The sequence below is a fragment of the Camelus bactrianus genome, chromosome 3 (genome assembly GCF_048773025.1).
Source record: "Camelus bactrianus isolate YW-2024 breed Bactrian camel chromosome 3, ASM4877302v1, whole genome shotgun sequence".
Taxonomy (NCBI): Eukaryota; Metazoa; Chordata; class Mammalia; order Artiodactyla; family Camelidae; genus Camelus; species Camelus bactrianus.
In genome coordinates, this window is record NC_133541.1 from 93806650 (window position 1) to 93828651 (window position 22002).

General features: G+C 40.3%; 2 protein-coding genes across 6 annotated transcripts in view; one reads left to right on the forward strand and one right to left on the reverse strand.

The window, feature by feature from the left end:
* The window catches only part of KIF3A (kinesin family member 3A), a 200079-nt gene that overhangs the window by 137237 nt on the left and 40840 nt on the right, over nt 1-22002 (reverse strand). For 2 of the 5 annotated variants that reach the window (XM_010971597.3, XM_010971594.3), the window contains 4 exons: nt 21386-21439; nt 20967-21035; nt 20273-20397; nt 15343-18347 (listed from right to left, as the gene is read on the reverse strand). In XM_010971597.3, coding sequence (XP_010969899.1) covers nt 18299-18347; nt 20273-20397; nt 20967-21035; nt 21386-21439 — 297 coding nt within the window. In that variant the 3' untranslated portion in view covers nt 15343-18298. Of the gene's footprint in view, nt 1-13265; nt 13315-15342; nt 18348-20272; nt 20398-20966; nt 21036-21385; nt 21440-22002 lie in introns of those variants that run through there. The other 3 variants (XM_074360637.1, XM_045507830.2, XM_074360636.1) reach the window with 2 other exon arrangements.
* IL4 (interleukin 4) lies at nt 1135-9147 on the forward strand. Its single transcript, NM_001303522.1, is given in 4 exon segments — nt 1135-1275; nt 1554-1601; nt 6591-6716; nt 9047-9147. Coding segments are annotated over 4 exon segments (402 nt in total). The 5' UTR covers nt 1135-1140; the 3' UTR covers nt 9140-9147.

Here is a 22002-nt window from a genome sequence, read left to right on the forward strand (position 1 = left end):
GCCCCAAGGGAAGGATCCTAAATAGGGTTCTAGGACCTTCCTGATAGAATTATCCAGATCCTTTTCTTCACAGAGTGCAAGGCACTATAACAAAATCCAAAGCACAGGAAGAACCTTAGCAGTATCTTTTCTGTGTGATCTTCCAGGGAAAATCAGTAGGGAGAGGAAGGTCAGAAACCAAGAGAAGGGAAGTGAAAGAGAAGGAAAGGCTCAGGGAGGAAAAAGCAGTGGCATCTGGGACATAGGAATCCTTCTGCATCTGAGTGAATGGTGGGGATGCTCAGGGCCTCACCGGGTCCACGGGAATTAGACTGAGGAACCTGGGCAAGTGGTGGCACATTGACCAGGGCAACTGATTTCAGACTATGGCACTTTTTCCTAATTAGCTGAGCATGTATTTAAATTCTGTTTTCAAACCGGTCATCCCTGAAACCTAGGGATCGACATGTCTTGCCTAAAGCCCCCTAATTGTGTGAACTGATGTGACCCAAACTAAGCCCTGATGTTACTTGTCCTTGGCCAAAATCCCGAATCTGGAAGAACAGAATGCCTGAGTGTTGGGACAGGAGAGAATCTGTGCCCGTTACGTGACTTCTACCCAGAGAAAGAACCCCAGATCAGCTTTTCCACAAAAGGAGAGTTTCCCAGATGCCACCCATACTTGGAAGAAGCCAGGCTGAAAGGCTAATCAAGTCAAACTTTCTTGATATTACTCTATCTTTCCCCAGGAGGGTTGCACTAAAACAAATTCGGACACCTGTGGCCTCCTCCTTTTATGCAAAGCAAAAAGCCAGCAGCAACCCCCAGCTGATAAGATTAACCTAAAGAGCAAATGGTGTAATTTCCTATGCTGATACTTTGTAGTTAATTTTAAAAAAAGGTTTCATTTTCCTACTGGTCTGATTTCACAGGAACATTTTACCTGTTTCTGTGAGGCATTTTTTCTCCTGGAAGAGACAAGCTGATTGGCCCCAAATGACTGACAACTTGGTGTAACGAAAATTTCCAATGTAAACTGATTTTCCCTCAGTTTCAGCAATTTTATATCTATATATAGAGATATCTTTGTCAGAATTGCATTGTTAGCTTCTCCTGGTAAACTAATTGCCTCACACTGTCAGGGCAAATAGAGATCTATTAATGGGTCTCACTTACCAACTGATCCCAACCCTGGTCTGCTTACTGGTTTGTACCAGCAACTTTGCCCACGGACACAAGTGTGATATCACCTTGCAAGAGATCATCAAAACGCTGAACACCCTCACTGCGAGAAAGGTGAGTAAGCTATCTGGCACCATCTCTCCAGATGTTCTGGTGATGCTGTGCGTACTTCTCAGACTGTGAGAACACAACAGCGTCCAGGGAGCTGGGAGTTGGTGACTGGTGACAGGACCGGGAGCAGAGTGGAGACTTTTCTCCTGGCATTTTTTTTTTTCCCTGAGGAACTATAGGAAGTTTTCTCAGTTTAGGGAGTGAGAAGTACTCAGCAAGGATTACTCTGTGCAGTTGGAGGTAACTCTGTCTCTTGCTCTCTCGTTCCTGCCTGGGCCAAGAATTCGTGCATGGAGCTGACTGTAGCAGACGTCTTTGCTGCCCCAAAGGTAAGAGCTGTCCTGGGTCTGCTTTGGCAGATGGGTGATTTGGTGAGGAGAGCTATCCACAAGTATTTGAACAAGAAACTTTTTAAACAGAGAGCAAGCAGGCCCAAATTAACTGTAAAATGTGAAATGTTTTCAAAGAACAAGAATTCTGATCTTTATTCTCAAATATGTTTTGGTGTGTCTGGTTTCACTTGATTTAGAAGATGTATAATAGAAAGCTTGGGTTTTTTAGTCATAATTCAGACCACAGTCAAGGAAAAGCTCTTTAGGATTTTACCCAGGCCTGGCCTAGAATATAGGAGGCACTCAAGAAATACTTGTTAAAGGAGAGAATTTTTCTAGCCCATACATTTCTGAAAAACCAAATACTCTCACAAAAACAGATATTGAGATTACAGGTTGAGAGAGCTTTCATTTTGTCTAAGAGACTTCCTACGGCAACAGAAAAGTTATCACCAGAGCCCCTCCTCTTCCGCAGCCTGGTCACCTAACGGTCCACCACCTCTGGGCATGGCTGTCCAGAGGCCCTAAGCTGCTTCTGTCCTGCCAACTCCTCTCCGGCCTGTCCACAACTGTCTGCCAGATAGGGTTCAACATATCCCTGCCTCTGGCTGCTCCTGCTGGGGCGTCTCGCCTTTCCTCCTCACCCCCACCCCCTGATGTGCAGTGGGAGGAGATAGATTTGACAGCTGATAGTGCATTTTCTCTGACAAACACATGACTACAGCCATATCAATAGCTTTGTGCACATCAGTTCCTGTTTTCATGGAAACACAAGACTGAGAATGAAAAACCCAGAGCTTCAATCTACCAGTGGTCTCCTAACCACCTGCTTTCCACGTGTACTGGAGGGTTACTTGGCCAGGAGTGAAGCCCTGTGGGTAGGTCAGGGCCTCACACCAGCACCCAGGCCACAGACCAGGCCTGCCCTACTGGGAAGGAAAACTGTTCTTCAGGACTCTGTCTGGATGATCTCATTTCATTAAAGATTATTCCAGGAGCTGGATATACAATAATACATAATACTGTAATGTAATTATATGATATTATGTATATAATATAAAGGTATAATATATAACATTATGTAATATATATTATATAACTCCATCCTTCAGAAACTGATCCTGTATCAGACTCTGTCCCTCAGTAGATTGGAAGGACTTGGAGACTATGTTAATATTTTATATAGATACATAAAATAGCCAAGAGTCCACTGAGTTGTACTCTGGGTTCTCCAGAGGGCGACTGCACTGCCGAGAGGGCTCTACCAAAGCCAAGCGCAGGGCCCCAAAAGAAGTGCCAAGGGTCTGGAAGCGAGAGTCTGTGGCTTTAGCCCCAGTTCTGCCTTTAACTATGTAGCCCTTAGCAAGTCTCCACCTCTCTTTGTGCCTCAGTTTCTACATCTGAAGATATGAAAATGATTTTGAAAGTTTGTTGGAATCCAACTCTTGAGTTAGTGGAAAGTGTTATTGTATGATATAACTCTTGACTAAAGGCAAAAACTGGTTGTAGAGAAGCAATAATTCTAAGAAAGAGGGCCAACGGTTGGAAATGATGAAACCCCCCATGACTCCAAGCCCAGGGCGACCCTGCTCTAGCCTATCTCTAGAAGACCCAGCCACCCCTCACCCCCCACCCTGAGCTGCAGGCCTTGCCATGCTGCTTTCCTTCTGTTCTTGGCCCTCCTCTTCACTCAGTTCTCACAGACTCCCTCGCCACATGGAGAGCCAGCTCCTACAACCAGTCCCTGCTGCCTTAGTTTTGAGTGTATGGCCATATAATATATGGCCTTCCTTCACTCTTACCTACCTCATGCCTTCTCCCGAACTGCTTCTACTCCTCCTGGATTAACAATTTCATTTTTCCCATTCTCTTTTCCTCAAAGACTCAGTCCTGCTTACTTACCTATTAAGATATTTCAGAACAAAGAAAGGTGGTTATTTTCAAAACCCACAAAGGTGACATGTGGGAGGAAAAGTTACTTCTTTGTGTTCTCAAAGAAGAACATCTTTCCAAAATCCAGGGTATTGATTTTAGTTCTTTTGGGGATCAAGTGTTCCATTACATCCAAGTTGGGCCACATCCTGCTCTTGGCAGCTGCTGGAAGAATGTGCTGATCTAAATCTTGGGCTTCATGGACAGTGCCTTCCTGGTGTCAGTGAAGTTAAGGTGGCCTGAGGAAGAGCAAGGTGGAAGGCAAGCAAGGTGGCCAGTCTACAAAGGACTTCCTGAGTGGACCATTAGTTGGAGGTATTTCCTACTCAACCAAAGGGAGCTGGAAGTACACAATTTTTCAGGGAGCTCTACGTCAACCTTTACATCTTCTTTTGAAAGTGAAAGTAAAGGATTTTTTCATATATAACACTGGCTGACTAAATTTGGGCCAAAGTGAAGATAATGAATATAACACAAACAGGACTGGATTTGTATGTCCCAGATTAGAACTCTAACAGAGTCCTGGCCACAGATGTCTCCTGGCCGGCATTCCACCACCTGCTATATTCCCATGGGGGACGGGCTTCTTTGTGTCAAGAGCCCAGGCTCCCTTTGGAGCCTCTTCCCTGAGTAATTCTGAACTGCGGGGTCCACCTGTCCTCAAAGTGTCCTCGAGCCACACGAGATGTACTCAGGCACCAAAATTTCAACAAGCAGGTGAAAGTGGTGGGTACGGAGTGTCATCCTGTTGCTGCCATGCCAATGGAGCTAAAGCTTTAAGACCTGAAGCTAAACCAGCCTTTGGAATTAGTTCTTTTCAAGTTTTCTATTCAATTCAATCTCTTTTCAATTCCTATTTTATCCTAATTACTTTTAGAAGGGCTTTGAAAAATATCTTTAGTGTGTTTTCCTATATTATATGGCCATACACTCAAAACTAAGGCAGTATAATTTCTAAGATCCTAGCCAAAGTTTTAGAAAAGGCTCATTAGATTTTGATGGAGAAATAAGCAAAGGGTCTTGTCTCCTTCTGGCCTTTTTGAACCTCATTTCTCTCTGCCTACATCTGCACACACCTAGTGTCTGCGTTCTCCTTGGCCTCACCACCTCTGCTTGCCCCCAGAGGTATGGTGATTTATGGGAGGTTTCTTGACCCCCAGAGCCCAAAGATATTGGTACCGCTCTTAAATTTCCAACTAGAATCAGGGTCCAGAGGGCTCTTGGCCAGTTCATTAAGTGTATGTTCTTCCTAAGGCCCTGCCCATGGGCCACCAAGCTCCATGGAGAACAGGGGAAGCTTCTATAATTTGGGATTCTGGTGCCTCAGTCTGGGTCTAGATCCTCCTGGAAAAATCCTAAAATATGAACTGCACTTCTAGAATTTAGCCTAAAGAAATAAGAGATGAAAACAAAAATTTACACAGATGACTCACTGCCACTTTATTTACAGAAGCAGAAAACTGCAATGATAGGGGATTGATCGATTATGGTGCATATAGGCCCTGGGTTCCTATGCAGCTCTCAATCTCATCTTCTTAAATACTACTGAATGACTTAAGAAATTGCTAGAACTATATGTTAAGTGTAAAAAGGTTACAAAACAGTATCAATCAGGGGAGGGTAACAGCTCAGTGGCAGAATGTGTGCTTAGTAGGTATGAGGTCCTAGGTTTAATCCTCAGTAACTTCACTAAAAAAAAAAAGAAAGAAAGAAAGAAGAAAGAAAATAAAACAGTATCAATAGTTGGTCCCTACTGCCAAAAAAAAAAAAGAAGTATTAAAAAAATCTGGAAGACAGTTATCAAAAATCTTAACAGTAGTTATCTCTGGCTGGTGGGATAATGAGTGAAACCTTTTCTGTTAAATACATATTACTCTTACAGTAAAAGTCTGACAATCAGAAAATACATGTAAGAACCTAAAAATCTGCCTGGACAGTGCAAATGCCCTGGAGATCCAGTAGTATACTGTGATTCAGTGGGTCCAGGGGGAGGCCTGAGAGTCTGCATTTCTAACAAGTTCCCAGGTGATGCCCTGGCTGCAGCTTCAAAGACCACACTCTGAGCAGCAAGGGACAAGAACCTAGCCTGGCAGAGGCTGAAGATAGTTTTATCTGATCTGGATTGGGCTCAAGCTAAGACCACCCTCCAGGCTCCATGCTTTTGTTCTTCAGGGGAGAGTGAGAGGACACCCTAGCTAGGCCTGATCAGACTGAGACATACTCCTCCTCCCAGGTTCTCAACAAGAGCTGTTTCCCCCTTATACATTCCCTCTTCTAAGGCTCAAACGTCCGCAGGGAGAGCCATGTGGCCAGACCCACATTAGAACGGCCAGCATTCCAAGGAGGTTCTGACACTGCACACTGGAGGAGCTCTGTTCAAGGCCCAGCACCCTCACTCAGAAGCTGCCCCTGATCTCCCCAGGCCAAACTCCCGGGGGTACCCAGCACCGATCCTGGCATTCACCTCTAGCTGTGGGGAAACCCCTTATCTCCTCACACTGTTACTTCCCAGGGGGAGGGCTAAATGGAGAGAGTGCTGGCCAAAGTAGTGCTGTCCTGGCCAAAGGATGGGCACTTGTTTATTTCAGAAGCATGTGGGATTTCCAGGGAAACCTGGATTCTAAGACCTTACAGGAATAAGAGAGAACAGACTCTGACCACAAGCTCACAGACATACAACCCCTTCCCCAGAAAGAATAGCCTGTATGGGGTAAAGGAACAGACATGGGCTAAAGATAGGTGGCCCTATGTTCAAATCCCCACTCTCTCAGTTACTTAGCTGAGTAACTCGATTCAGGCACCCTTTCAGCAAAACCCTCCAAGGGAAAGGAAATTGGGAGGTTTTAGGAAAATGCTGCTGCATTTGTAGGTAACTGGGAGAGGCTGCTTGCTGCAATGAGCAGCCACCAGTCTCTGGAACACCAGATCCACAGTTGAGCAAATTCACCTTCTCCATTCATCCTTCTGGAAAGAACAGATCAGAAGGAAACATCTCTCTCTCCCACGTTCAGAATCGAGCCAACACATAACTATCTGTGGTGTTTCTCTTTCTAGAACACGACTGAGAAGGAAACCTTCTGCAAGGCGGCAACTGCTCTTCGGCACATCTACAGACACCACAACTGCTTGAGCAAACACCTGAGCGGACTTGACAGGAACCTCAGCGGCCTGGCAAACACGGTAAGCTGCACTCACTGGGCTCCTGTTGGACAGCAGCCTTATACTAAATACTCCTCCTTATGAACAGTAGGACTCTTGGGCAATTAACCCATTCATCCATTCGACAGGTATTTGCTGGGGCTCTGTGAGTGTTGCTTATAGGTACTGCTCTAGGCACCGGGGATACTGTTCTTGCTCTCACAGAATGTTCTAATGGGGGAGTTATAAAAGCAAACAAGCATGTCATATGACGTCCAGTATTGATAAGTGCTATGATGAAATTATAGGAATCAAAAAAATTAGGAATAAAGAACATAGGGGTCATGAGGGAGAGGGCTGATTTAGTAATTAGTAAAATCATCTGTAGAGATTCTGAATTAAGTGAAAGAGCCCGCCATGTGACTAACTTGGAAAGAACATTCCAGGCAGAGGGAACAGCTATGCAAAGACCCTAAGGTAGAAATAAGCTTCATATGTTCAAAGATCAGTGAGGAAGGCCAGTATGGCTGGATCAGAGTGAGCGAGGGAGATTTCAGTAGGAGATCACACATGAACTTGGGATTCTGTCCCAGATACGGTGGGAAACTCCCAGACAGTTTTGAGCAGGGCAGAGACTATGATCTGATTTAGGTGATTTTAAATGATCACTGGCTACTGTGCAATAAAGAGACTGAACAGGGGTAAGCATAGAAGCAAGACGGCCACAGCATTGCAGGCTTCAGATGACGGTGGTTTTAACAGAGTGGAGCAGTAGATGCTGTCCGATTTGGGATATAACTGAAAATAGAGCCAGAGAACTTACTGACAGAGCTACTGTGAGGGGTGAGGGAAATAGTAAAAGGTAACCTCTTGGTTCCTAGCCTGAGCCCTTTGGGGGATAGTTGGTGCTGTTTACAGATATGGAAAATGAGGAGGGTAAGCAGGGCTGGAGGTTAAGGTCACGAGGTTCAAGTTTATACACAGTTAAGTTTGAGGTACCTGCTGAGTAGCCAAGTGAAGATGTTGATAAGAATTTTGAAAAAGTCTGAAGCTGAAAGGAGAGCTCAGAACTTGTGATATAAAGTGAAGGGTTATCAGAAAGATGTTGTTTAAAGTCACAGACCTGAATGACACAGAGAAAGGGAGCGATCCAAGGACTGAGCCCAGAGGCACTCTAACATACAGAGGTTACCAGAGGAGGGTTATGCAAAAGAGAAGTAACCAGTGCAATAGGAGGAAATTAAAGTGTGGTACCTCAGAAGGCAAGTGAAGAAACTCTTAAGGAGGAGGAAGTGATCAATTGTGTCAAATGTATTAAAAGGTCAAGTAAGATGAACACTGGAGAATGCCCACTGGATTTGGCATGACAGAGGCCACTGGTGATGCTGATATAAATGGAGATTCAGGAATGAAAGCCTGACTGGAGTGGGTTCCATAGAAAATGGGGGTAGGGAGGAGTAAAAAGAAAGGACACTGAGTGTGGACAACTCCTCTGAGGTGCTCTTCCATAAGGTTGCAGAGGAACAGAACAACAGCTGAAGGGCAGGTGTGGAGTGAGGGAAGTTCTTTTTAATGGGGTACATACTGAGCATGTCAAAATACCGGTGGGAATCCTCCAGTAAGAGGGGAGAGTTGACGATGGAGAGAAGAGAGAGAGCAAAGAGTAGACATTATCTAACGCCAAGTAGAGGAATTGAGGACATTCATCCCCCCTTCTAGGGCCTGCTGCTTTATTTATAAGATAAGCTAATAGAACAGGGAGCGGATACTACACTCATCCTCTCTTTCAATCCTCTTATTACCTTAAGAAATAGGCACTACTGTTCCCATTTTACAAAGAAGGAAACTGAACCTTTTATAAATGAAGTAGTTTGTTCTAGGCAATGCAATTAATAACTGGTAGGGCTGAGATTCAAAATGAAGCAGTGGCCTGGTGGCTGGTACCAGGAATCCTTTCCACCTGAAGTGCTGCCAGGCTGTGATGCTGCTGTTTAATGGGCAGGAGGGCACACATGCTGAATCTCTCTCAGCAGTCCAGGCGGCCACACAGAAGGCCCAGGACGACAATGGGCAAGTCTGAGACTCTACCTTCATGTTATGCCCCTGAGCAGAACCTAGCTGTGACACACTTCTCCAGGGATGGCAGTACCCAGAAGGCAGCCAGTGATGGCACAGTGACCCTTTCTAGGAGTGTAGCTATATGCACCAAAAATAGGCAAATCCTGCTGGCTGAGTGGCAGAGTCAGACTCCCAACCAAGCTAGACTGGGCGTACTGGTTTCATCAGTGTTCAGGGCCAAGTGCCAGGTAGCCAGGCATGACAGCAAGATCCAGTACTTAGCAATGCAAACTAACGAAATGTTTCTTTTTTAGACCTGTTCTGTGAATGACTCCAAGAAGAGCACATTGAGAGACTTCTTGGAAAGGCTAAAGAAGATTATGAAGGAGAAATACTCAAAATGTTGAAGCCGAATATTTTAATTTATGAGTTTTTAATAGCCTTATTTTAAAAATATTTATGTATTTATAACTCATAATAAAATAAAGTATATGTAGAATTTGATGGCATGATGTCACTTTAATAGCACTGGCTATATTTACTTGACAACTTTTGGGGAAACCAGTTTAATTTACTGGGAGACTCAAATTGGTGTGGTAGTGAAAAATGAAAGATCATTTCCCTTTCAAGGAGATTCTTCTCTCACTGAGGACATAATGCACAAAATGATTAAATACAAGGCCACACAAGACGTAAGTGATAATTAATCTAAGAGAGCTTGGAGAATGGGTCCATAAGCACTACTGACTACGAAGTAATTCTGAATTGAAAAAGTGTCAACTGGATGCTGAGAACAGTCTTCTCCCACTGGCATGAAGGTGGTTATGTTGAATCTACAGAGGGGAAAGATAATTCTAGCAGACTGTATGGCTCTGCAGTGAAAAATGTTTAAAGTCCTAATAATGTAAATTCTTTCAATTCTCAAATCTTAGAATCAACCAGAAGACAAAGCATGGAGGATTTAGTTGTGGTTACAGAACAGACTGTCAATGCTATCAACCTGACAACATAAAGGGCATAGTTGAAAATGACTGAGAGGAGAAAGCACAAGGAAAGAGAGGTAGGGCACTAATATCCCCAGCTCACTTGGGGAGGGATCAGTTAAGCAATACTGTTGAAGGCTGACAGAACAAGAACAGGAGATGTAAGTATTCATTCAAAATCACAAAGGTAATAGAAGATCTAAAAATAATTTGCTATAAAGAATTTGGAAGGGATAGTATAAATGTGGTAAACTCTCACATTGCAATGGGGAAATTAACACAAAATATCTCAAGTTGATAAATCAAAAAACAGCTGCCAAGGTGGTCATAAGATGTAGCTAGAGATGGATACATGGGGGTTGATTGTACTACTCTGCTTTCATACATGTTTGAAAGTTTTCATAATAAAAAGTAAAAAAACAAACAAACCAATAGTAGGTGAATCAAGAAATATTTGGAATTATAATGGTCACTACTAGAAAAACTAAAAACAAAAAAGAGAAGGTGCGTTGTTAGGAATGGGACTTGGAATAAGGATCAGTGAAAGTAGGGCAGGAGATCTTTGGCTTTCCATTTTAAGCCTGTGTGTGTGACCATGTGCATAAACGATAAAATGTTTTTAAAAGTTAAAGCACTAAAATTAAAAAGACAGACAATAACAAATGTTGATGAAGATGTGGAAAAACTGGATCTCTTACACATTGCTGGTATGATTGGAAAATGGTGCAGTCATTTTGGAAAAAAGTGTGGCAATTCCTCAAAAGGTTAAACATGGTAGAGCAGGCACACAGCTAGATATGAGCAGGCCAAATGGCGGGAATTGGGCAGAAAGGAGACACAGGTCAAATGCAGAAAACCACACATCATGTAAGCACCAGGGGTCCCTGGGCAGAGAAAGAAAAGCAGGAACCTCTGGGCTGATAAGTGGTCACACCTTTTGGGGTGATGAGCGGCCTGGAGGCCAACAAAGAAAGGTGAGAAAAGGCAAGAATCTCCAGCGTCCAGTACCTTTTGCTCATTATGCCCTTATTTCAATAAAATTAGCCTTGCAGATTAAAAGTACCCATCATGCACAGACGCCATGACACTTCCAATCCAGACTAAATAAGGACAAAAATCCCTCCTTCCTTTGGGAAGTGGAGTTAGGATGAAAATCAGGGAATATGACCCCAGACCGTTCCCTCCCTAATGAATATTCCACCCCTTCATTTTACACCCTATGTAACAAACCTGCCAAAGAAATTCAGCAGCCAGCACACCTGAGCCTGCCCGCTCTCCCCTTCAGAGTATACTATCCACTCCTTAATTAATCCTCACTTTACTTTTTTAACCACTGCGTATTGTCTCTGAATTCCTTCAGGGATGGGACAAGAACCTGGAAACCGGTTACATCTACCAGCAACAAACATAGTTATTGTATAATCCAGTAGTTCCAATCCTGGGTATCCACCCAAGAGAACTGAAAACATGAGTCTACACAAAAACTTTTACACAAATGTTCACAGCAGCATTAATCATTAATAGTGAAAAAAAAAAAAAAAGTAGAAACGAACCAAATGTCAATCAAATGGTGAATGGATAAACAAATGAACAATGAAATATTATTTGGTAATGAAAAGAAATGAAGTGCTGATATATGCTACAGTATGGATGAACCTTGGAAACATTATGCTAAGACAAAGAAGCCAGACACAGAAGACCACATATGGTATGATTCCATTTATATGAAATGCCTATTAGAAGCAAATCCACAGAGGTAAGAAGCAGAACATTGGTTACTAGGGGCTGGGGGAAATGGAGGAAGATGGAGTAACTGCTGATGGACATAGGGTTTCTTTCAGGCATAATGAAATTGTTCTGATATTTAATAGTGATAATGGTTGTACAACTCTGTGAAAATACTAAAAACCACTGAATTATACATTTAGAAGGATGAATTTTACAGTATGTGAGTTATAATCAATAAAGCTGTTATTTAAAAAAATTACAGGGAAAAAAAAAACAAGTGTCAAGTCACTAAAAGTTACCTTTTAAAGATACATTCTCTGCAAGAATATGGACCCAATAACCGTGAATGAGCGAAAATTAATACGTGTACTAAAATTATACCAAAACATGTAATATCTTTTTAACCCTTTCAAAATAAGGGAAAAAATCAAAAGCTTAAAAGTCACACCCTGACCACAGCCAGTTTCACCCTGCCCACATAAAATACCAGCATGCCAAGGGCAACAAGTAACTAAGACAGTCATGGAGCCTTCTAAGGCCACACTGAAATTTCCTTTCTTCTTTGATTGAGACTCATTTGCATTCAATGGCTAATGTGAGCTGTAGTCTGCCACAGGATATGAGTTGTGGGTTGTAATTTGTGTATGAGGCCAGGATGGTAAAAGAAAGGGCAGTTGGAAGAAAAGTTCAGAACAGGCCATAGAAGGGACAGGCACAAGCTCCAGGCAGGTCTGTCTGTCATGGATGGAAACAGCCAAAGACGGGGTGAGAGAACATGAATTGAGGAGGACATACATTAAAAGATGAGTGAAGAAACATCAGGATTAAGTGAAAGTTGAGATGCTTGTCACATAAGCACATTCACTGAGGAAATTTAGCTACAGCCCACACCTGCTTCAGGGGATGTGCCTCTTATCTGTGCACAGACTATGTGATGTTGACAGCAAAGGTTGATTCCCTCCCTCCCTGCTGTCAGCTACCTCCACCTTTTACCTACTAACATATTACATCTCTAACTGGCACTGGTAGGTGATACTTATTGAATAAATGAAAGAAAAACAATTTGCTCAAATTTACAGCCAAATGTCCCTTATTAAAACATTCTTGAGCCAGTGAGAAATGCTGTTCTCTGATAATAATGCACCAGGGGTTCTCTCTTTGCTATTAGCCTGTCCATGCCAGTGCGCTGTCCTATTTTTTCCCTACCCAAATCATCTGAGAAAGAGGGATTTCAGAGGAGAGTGCAGGGCTCAACTTTCTCCCAGAGCAAGGCCCGGCCTGGCCTATCAGCAGACAAGGTTAGCTTCACAGTTCCTACCACCTTAAGCTGAGGGCAAGGCAAGCACTTTCTCTAGTCTGGGAGCTGACTTCCTGGTTCAAGCCCTCAGCTCCACTGGAGCTCCGTCCCCAGGGGGAGTACTAAAATCTAGCTAGTGTCACACCTAGCATTTCCTGGGCTGGTGCTTGCCCTGAGTGTGCAGACATTCCTCAGCTCTCCAGTGTTTCTCTTCTAATCCATTCTTCCTGTCAACGTCTTCCTACTTCAATGTTCACTCTCTAAGCTGTCTCTTCCCTTCCTGTTTCGTCCTAGCCAGTGTTATACCAAACACAAGCATGTTTAGACGTTCTGGGTGCCGACTGCACACCTGGGCACCTGTTACAGAACACGACTAAAGAGAAGTAAAGAGACATACGCTCGCTCAGTCTTGGTACCAATCACAAGGCAAGAGAGCCAGCTGAGAAGAGAGGGAGGTTAGCTCCTCCAGCCCATGACCATTTCAGCCTCCAAGGCACCGGTGTGCACGCACATTGTCTGCTCTCCCAGCTTCCTTCGTCTCTAGTCCTTCATGATCTCTCCAGCAGTTATTTCTCTAAAACACAAACAGCGTGCGGGTCCCACTTAAAATCCTTCCATGACTTCTCAGTGCTTACAGAAAACTCTTTTGACAGTAGGATCCTGGCCTCTTTCCTTTTCAGGCTCATCTATCCCAACCGCTTTGGCCTAACTTCAAACATACCACCAATGCACGTGGTGGCACCTAGATTCACGTTACTTCTTCTGCCTGGAATGTCTTTCCGCACGTGTTGGATCGCTTAGACACCTCAAAGAGAGAACAGGCCTTCTCTAACCTTCTGGTCAGGTAGATGTGTGCTAAGCACCGTGTCAGCTCCTAGGGAAGGATGATGTGCCTGGCAGCTCACCATTCACCCTCCTTCACTACAGCCCTCAACAGGCTGCATGGTCATTCACCACTTACATGGCCATCTCTCCCTCCTGAGGGAGGCTATGAGCTTTGCAAGGACCCTCTACTCAGCACAGCATTAGTCCACAGTAAATAAAAAAGACACCTGGGTGGCTGAGTGGCATAACTCATGATGGAGTAGAAATAAAGGCCAACACAATATTTCTGTAATGACTCTGGTAGTTTTAGGTTGGGTTAGGCAATATCCTCTTGCTAAGATTGGTATCAACTCTGAGAAATATCTTATTCAGTTGTAAAGTCCCAGTTAAATTCCTTTGTAAAACTGGAGAAATAAAGCCTTTGATTAAAAACTAAACTTTCCCCAGCCCTCTAAAAAGGGATGGGGGAGGGAGCAGGTGTAGAAGAATGTCTGATCTGTCATATTCTTTAGTCAGAGCCATAAACGTGTTTGGGTAAGACAATGTGATGTTCTGATAACGGTGATAAAAGTAACTTGAAGATGGGGTCACAGGAAGCCCAAGATAAATGCTGAGAGGAAACAAGTTCTTTTTGAAGTAGCCTCTTCGTAATCATTTTCCCACACATTTGTTCAACTTCCGAAGGAGGACTGAATACCTGATTTGCTTTGCAAATCAAACAGCTTAAGAATGAGACATTCAGATGTTATAACATTTGTGTTTAGAAGGCTCCTCCAACTCGCTTTAAGTTTAGGCTGCAGCTTCAGGACTGTGTTAACTGTTCCTGTGGGCACAGATTAACTGTGGTCCTTTAGGCTGGTACTCAGGATTTTGTTTTGTTCTGCTTTTTGTACTTGGTTTTAAGAGAGATTCTCAAGGGTCTTCACAAGACGGTGGGATGGACAATGTCCTCAGCAGCATCCTGACAACACAGGCAGTGATAAGTTTCCTAAGGTTGCTTGGTGAAAGTGAGCATCAGAGTCCAAAACTCAACCGGGGAGGAGGGGCAGCAGGTGCGAAGGCAGCACTATTGATCATCTTGCTTACACTATGGCAGGTCTCTAATTTTATTTTCATATTCTACACACACGTAGGAGTTTTACATCAGCTAACAGTTGGGAAAAGGAAGAGAGCAAGCCCAGAAATGGCCAGAGGAGTCTCCTCTCCTATGCAAAGAGCACATGAAATCCTTTGAAACATGATGACAAATCAAAATTTCTCAATGTCTGCTGTCAATTTAAGGCTGCCTAGCATGTTGCCTGGTGATCAACAAATGTTGTCAAAAGAACACATGATTAACAATAATCCAAGCAATGTTACTGTTTTGGAGCTATTTTAAGCTCATTAAAAGTTTTTGAAAGAGATCGTAACATTACCACTAAGAAACGTCTCCTTTTATCTTTTAGTGAGATGCATTTTCCATATACACTTCTTTAAGTTTTTGTTCTCAAATACCGAAAGAAAAGGATAACAAAACTTGGGTAAAAATGTTTTTGATGAAAATAAGTTTCAATCAATGGGAAGAAGCATTTTAAAAAACATCTCTCCCAGGTTTCTGTATCATGATGATTTCTGTTTAAAGACCTAGAACACTGAGTATTTCTGGGTATAAAATTACACCGGCCTCTCTCAGCCTCATGAAATTGAGATGCCAACCACAAAGAACCTGCCTATTAAGATCAGGATGCACATAAACACAAAAAATAGTTCAGTAAAGAAGCAGGCCACTATTACAGCATCAGGTAAGGATTTTTATTTCTTATTTAACCATGCTATATGTGTACATATAATAGCAATATATACAATTTGAACAAATACAATTTATACATAAAATACAATGAAAGTGTGGCTTTTGAAATTAATTCAGCAAACTCACCATACAATTTTTATTTTTGGCCACCATATAGTATCGTAGTAATGCTATTAAAGTTATTAATGATTGAAATTCACTAGACAAGAGTGTAAGTTCAAAGGCACTAGGAAGATCTACGTTTTCTTCTAGCATTTTAAGATCAAAGAATAACTAAAAAGGAAAACAAATGCATCCTTTAAGAAATTGGGCAGACACTGGCATACTTAAATGTAAACTCTACCCATTCCTTAATTCACAGCCCTGAAGGATAGGGAGGGGCTTTCCTTAAAATAAGAGTTAAGGGGAAAGATATTTTTAAAATACTATAAAAAAACAAGACCAAAAAATACCTAAAGCTGTTATAATAATTAAAAAAAAATGTTATAGTTGTAGTAGTACCACCCCCTCTCTCAAAGTAACCTTAAATTTCTTGCTGCAAAAAAATGTTCCTCTTCCCCAGAAAGTAGACAACATAGCATGTCAGATGGATTCTACTTGTGGGATGAATACACAGATATAGAACTCTCACTTTGATTACTTTTATACTTCACAAAAAATCTAAACAAAAATGGGGAATATTACTATATTTTAATACCCTAATTATTACTATATATAATTGTAGGGTTTATTAAAGAACGTACCACAAGCAAATAACATTCTACCAAGGCTATTTTTAATAAATAAATATTTTTTTAAATTAAAAAGAAAATGGCCATTCAATAACCTACTTTATGTGATACTCATTTTAAATCAGCCTATTGTTTCAAATAATGAGAAGTTTGTTCATCTATATCCTTTCATGAAATTAACACTGAAGTTACAAAATATTTCATTTGTGGACAAAGACATAGTAAATGTGAAGAAACCAGAGAACTGCTATGACTGGAGCTAAATGAAGAGCTCTAAAGTCAGGTTCCCATGTTTTCACATAGATATTCGGGCCTGGCTCCAATATCTAATTCTAGTATTACACAAGGTAAATAGTTAATGCCCATTTAGTATAATCAATTCTAATGTAAATGCTTTAAAAAAAACTACTAAAGCAACCAGTTTTTAAAATTTCTCAATGTTTTGACTTCTTACAGTTTTTTTGTTGTAGTTACTGCAGTGGAGTGGAATAGAAAAAAATGCAAAAGTTACTCCTTTTCTGTTAACTTGATGGTTAAAGGCTAGACACATGGACTTTAAAAAGAAGTAGTCATCTTTTCTTTCTACAAGTAAAATTAAGATTTCTCTACAGTAATTACTAACAGAGTTAAATGTGCATCTATAATTGCCAAGATATTCTGCTCACACAAAGCTTTTACAAGACACAAGTTCACCTCAAGTCTTCACAGTACCTAAACAATGCTCCACAGAGTAAAGTTGTAACTGTCTAATTATCTTACACATTACAAAGAAAATGCTGCCAGTTAAATGCAATTCTTATTACCCAGAAAATATTCACCCTACACAGGACATTTAGTACACCACCTTTGGAATGTACCTTAAATTTATGGACACATTTTTACCACTACTTCACAAACACATTAACTTCACTCACTCCCACTGCATGCACAGCTTTGTAATTACAAACCAATATTTATACAAACTTACTACAACAATGTTAACTTAATAAATACTCATTTATGAAGCCTCAAAACTTGTAGTCAATGTGTTTCAGGGCTGATTACATAATTTTAAAACACTTAAAAGATGTATATGCTTCTTTTTGGAGTAGCATAACTTTTTGTAAGCAGCCAACAAAAGAACAAACAATTCTATTACAACTTACTTTACTGTAAAATAAAAATAACTTATTTTAGAGATATGGCCTAACTGGATTTGTCAATGAAAGATATTCAGGGAAGAGTATTTTCTTTGTAAAATATGAAGAAAAACAAAGTACTTTAAAAGTAAAGAATTGAAAGATATATTTCTTGCTTTGGCTGTAGTTTCTGGAAAATGGAGATCTTTCTCAACTAGGAGAAACAGAGCTACTTCCATCAAAATTTAGAACTCAGACAAAGGAAAACATCCACTAGTCACACTGCAAAGTAAAGTTTAAAAAATATACACGTACAGGCAAATATTAGTGACCAGTATTTAGCTTCTTATTATCTGCAGTTGTTGACTACTTTATAGTTAGGCACAAATTCAATGTTTCAAGAGAACATGAAACCAAAACAAAAAACTGACTTGAAGTCAAAGTGGCAAAAGAACTCGAGAAATTCAGATGAAACATTTTCAACTTTTGTTTTTTAAGCATGTACACTTCTAAAGACTAATTATAAAATTTTCTACAGATCAGTCAGATCAGTCATCTCATACTTCAAATGCAATGAATATTAGTATAAAAATTAGAACACATTTAAACAGACCAGGTGGGTGTCAGAAGTAAATCATTTCTTAGATATGTAGCCCATACATTCATATATAACAGCAAGACATAGGACAATTAGACCTGCAACTGTCTGTGTGAAAAACAGGACATTTTTTTCTATTTTGAATATCCATCCAGTTATCTAAATATACAGTAGTTGAATAAATCACTAGCAGATTTATGTATACACTTAAACTGCAACTCTCTATAGTATAAGCTGCTCCCTTAACTTCCCTGCACAGTATAAACTGAAAAGTAGTATGTCAGTTTGAACAATTACCAGTTTACAATTTTAATGTTACATTAACTTAATAAATATAGACTAAAAGTTACTAGGCAAATTGTTAGTTCCAGTCTTAGTCCATGATCTACAGCTTCCATTATCTTAAATTACACAAAAGTCTTCAGTGTTTTAATTAAAGATTTTGCCCAGGCATAAGAATATCACTAATTTTTATTGTGACTTTAAGTCTGTAACATTTACTGAAGTAAAGAGTCAATTACAGTTTCAGGCTTTGCAGAACGCTTTCTGTTTGGAGAAGAGAAAAAGAAAACATGAGTGCTTTCCTGAAAGACTGAAATGTAACACTTTACATTATGTAGTAGATAGTATAAGGCAGCCACAGAGTCTAGAAACAGGCCAAGGTTTGACATGCTCAACCATGTTAAGAGAGGAATTAATGCCTGCCCTTTCAGGCTAAGGGAAGGTCGCCCAGAGTAACCGCAAGAGCACAGCACCACACTCCACCGAGAGTGACGACGGAATGACAACTTCAAGTGGTCTGCATGCTTGCCAGATTTCAACCTCTTGAGTATCTCTTCTGGTATGCTAAAGGTGAGTGCTTATTCAGTGAAAATCAGCACACAAATCACCTGAAGCAACACCTCACAGATGACTATGTAGGAACTGATGGAAATGCTCCACTAATGTATCGTGTTTATTGCAATTTTGCTCAGCACATAACTATGCATTTCTAATAAGGAATATCACATTGAACATTACCAAATAATGTAATGCAATATCAATAAATCATTTATTGTGTATATTTGTCTGCATTTATGGCCATCGACTGTTTTCATAACACAGCAGCTCATTCTGGCTACAGAAATGCTGGGTTTGGTTCATCTAATGTTAGTGCATTTTTTTTTCTTTTAGATTAAACCAAAAAAGTACGTATTTCAAAATACGCATTCTAAAAACTGTAACCAAATATCTTACTAAATTATTTACTTATTTGTTTTAGGAACACAGAGTTTTTACAAAGTGACTAAAAACAGAGATCTGACATAAATAATCTGGAGTTCTGGCTTCTCCTTTGAAATAAGAAGATTCAGAAACAATGGGCCCTCTATTCCCAAAACTAATTAAAAACAGGGTGGCAGCCACTCACTTCAGGTAAGAAGCTCTCCATTTTGCCCCAGTCCACACCACTGCTTATTTTTCTCCTACACTGAGGCCAACTGTCTTACCATTTATCCTCACACGTGCATTGTTACATTTCTTTCTAACAGCAGAGGTAAGAGGAAAACACCTCTATTACAAGTGGAAAGCTGAAAGAGCTAGAGGAGCTTGTATTTCTCTGAACTGATTTGCTTTATTCATTAATATCACACGTATGGCTTCTGTTGGCAATATGAAAAGCTTTTAACCCCTTGGCACCTAAATACTGAAGAATGTAAAAATTCATACACTTCTAATATGCTACTGATTCCTCCTCCTCAAGTTTATAAATGTTAGGTTGTCTATGAGATTATGTAATACAAAAATATTAAAACTTAAAACTTCACCCTACGTGTCACTTAAAAGTCTATGTACTCAAAGTAGGCGGGGGGGGGGGAAGATTATTATTTCCTATCATTTGAGAAGCCCCAAAGTCTTACAGTCAGTTTAAATAATTGGAACAGTACGTGATATAGGAAAGAAGAGAAGAAAAAAGCCCTAGCCCAGGGCTCTCACATCCTGATTTCCCTGGACTAAGTTACAACGTTACAATACATACAAAACAGTCAGTAGTCAAAACAAGCCCCCTACGGTGAGGGAAAGATGGTTAGAGAAGTTTTCTTTAACTAGTCACTAAGGATACCAAGGTTCTTGAGGCAATATTTACGATAGAAAAACCAATAAGCCAACTATAATACCCTGAGAGCCTAAACAGGCAAATTAGCGTCTTACTAGAAGAATTAGTGTAGGGATTAAGGGATTAAGATAGTAATGACTACACATGTGGAAAGAACAAAATAAATTAAAAATAAATTCTACTACTCAGGAGGGCTAAAGAAGCTGGAAGACTAATTCTTTAGCCAGATTTTATTTGCTCAAGCCATAACTACACAAGGACTTCAATATTTAGTTAAATATATTAAGCCAAAATACTTACCATGTTAAGTAAATTTCCTTTAAATGTATCTACTTAGAAATCTCATTGCCTTTATTTCACTCAAATTAGTACTTACCTTCTCCCTGTCTTTGGCCTTGCTTTCCCCTTTGAAGTCCGTGGCCTCTCTAATTTCATCAAGGACTGCCGGAGGCTCTCCTCAGTATAGGCAAGATACACGTGGGAAAGGTCCACTTCAAAGGGCTATGTAAGGGAAACAAACCCAAGACACTCTTACAGAAGGATATAAACCAGATTTTCGGGGAGATTTAAAATGCTAAATAAACTCCTAGAAAAAATTCACAAAAGACAAAACCAAATAAATATCTAAAGATACCTTTTTTCTAATGCCATGGATCTCAAATGTATTCACCAAGCATTGGTGAATAAGCCCTGACACACTATAAATTCCTTCATAGTAAAGAAAAATGTCATTTTCCCTAAAGCTGCTACTTCCTCTTGCTGACCTAAGACTAGGACCAGCTTTGAAAAGGACAGATATTTTATCTAGTCTCTAACCATATTCCCAAGACCAGAGAGGTGGTGGGAAAAGTCTCCAAAGATGACTTGTGGTAGAAATGATAAGCCTGGCATCATGACTGAAGGTGAGCAGAACTGCCCTAACAGTCACCCCATCCTAGAGCCTCTATTCCCAAAAGATTAGCCTTTTTTTCAGCAGAGCTGATTAATAGGTATCATGTTAATAACAATTTAGTGACCCGCATTTCTATAAAGAAACTGTAGTTTGTTTTTTTTTTTAAAAGCACTCTTACATCTTTCTCCTTTTTATCAGGAACTGGTGTCTGCTTTCTCATGTTATTTCCTGTGTAGGCAACACATTTCTCAAAAAAGGAAAAAAGAGGGGGAGAAGAATTATCTTAATTAGCAATTAATACTGTGAATGACACAAATTACTATGACATATAATGACAGTACATTCATAAAACATGATTGGAATGCTAGAACAGAAAGGGACTCAGAGGTCATTCAGTCCTTATACTGACCTATACCATTTCTACTGAGTATTTTATGTGTTATAATACAGTTAATTAGAAAAGTATCTTATCCACCCTACCAGAGTCTCATTTGATTCATCCTCTGAACCACCTTTCTCCCCATGGTAGCCAGCACAATCCCAGTTTACAGAACGTATACTGTAACTATTTCATGAAAGGATGAAGGTAATACTCACTAGCTGCCATTCTCCGATATCTTCATTCCAGTGGACGTAGTTTTCAATCATTTCCTTTTAAAAGAGTCAAAGATGATCTACTTTTAATATTTAATAACATTTAAGATACTGAAAAGTATTCCTGCAACTAATATCTTAATATATTAAGTGAAAAAAGTTAAGTCTCAAAACATTATATATTGCATGACAGAACACCAAAGCCAAATGATACATATGAAAATGACCTTGTCTTTTTTACATTGTGAATAAGAATAATGTTTTGAACAAGTGTAAGTGGTAATATGATTATTTCTTGGATCCTGAACATCAACAAAGGATCAATAATTGTTTCCAAAATTGCATACTTCAATAACAGGTTTAAAGGTAAATTTCCTGTGAAAATCTCTGAATGTGTGTGGGTCTTTCAGGATTCAGTCTTCTTTAGTCTTACTGTTGTCTGAGAGATTTGTGCCAATTGAACAAATGATCTGTGATCAAATAACAAATCTGTGTGAACTTGAATAAGCCATGAAACGACAGAGTGACCATCACTGCATATATTCTGTAATTTTGTAGATACAATTTTGAACAGTACTTCTAATCTGCTAATTTCAAAGAACGTACTGGCTTTCCAAGAG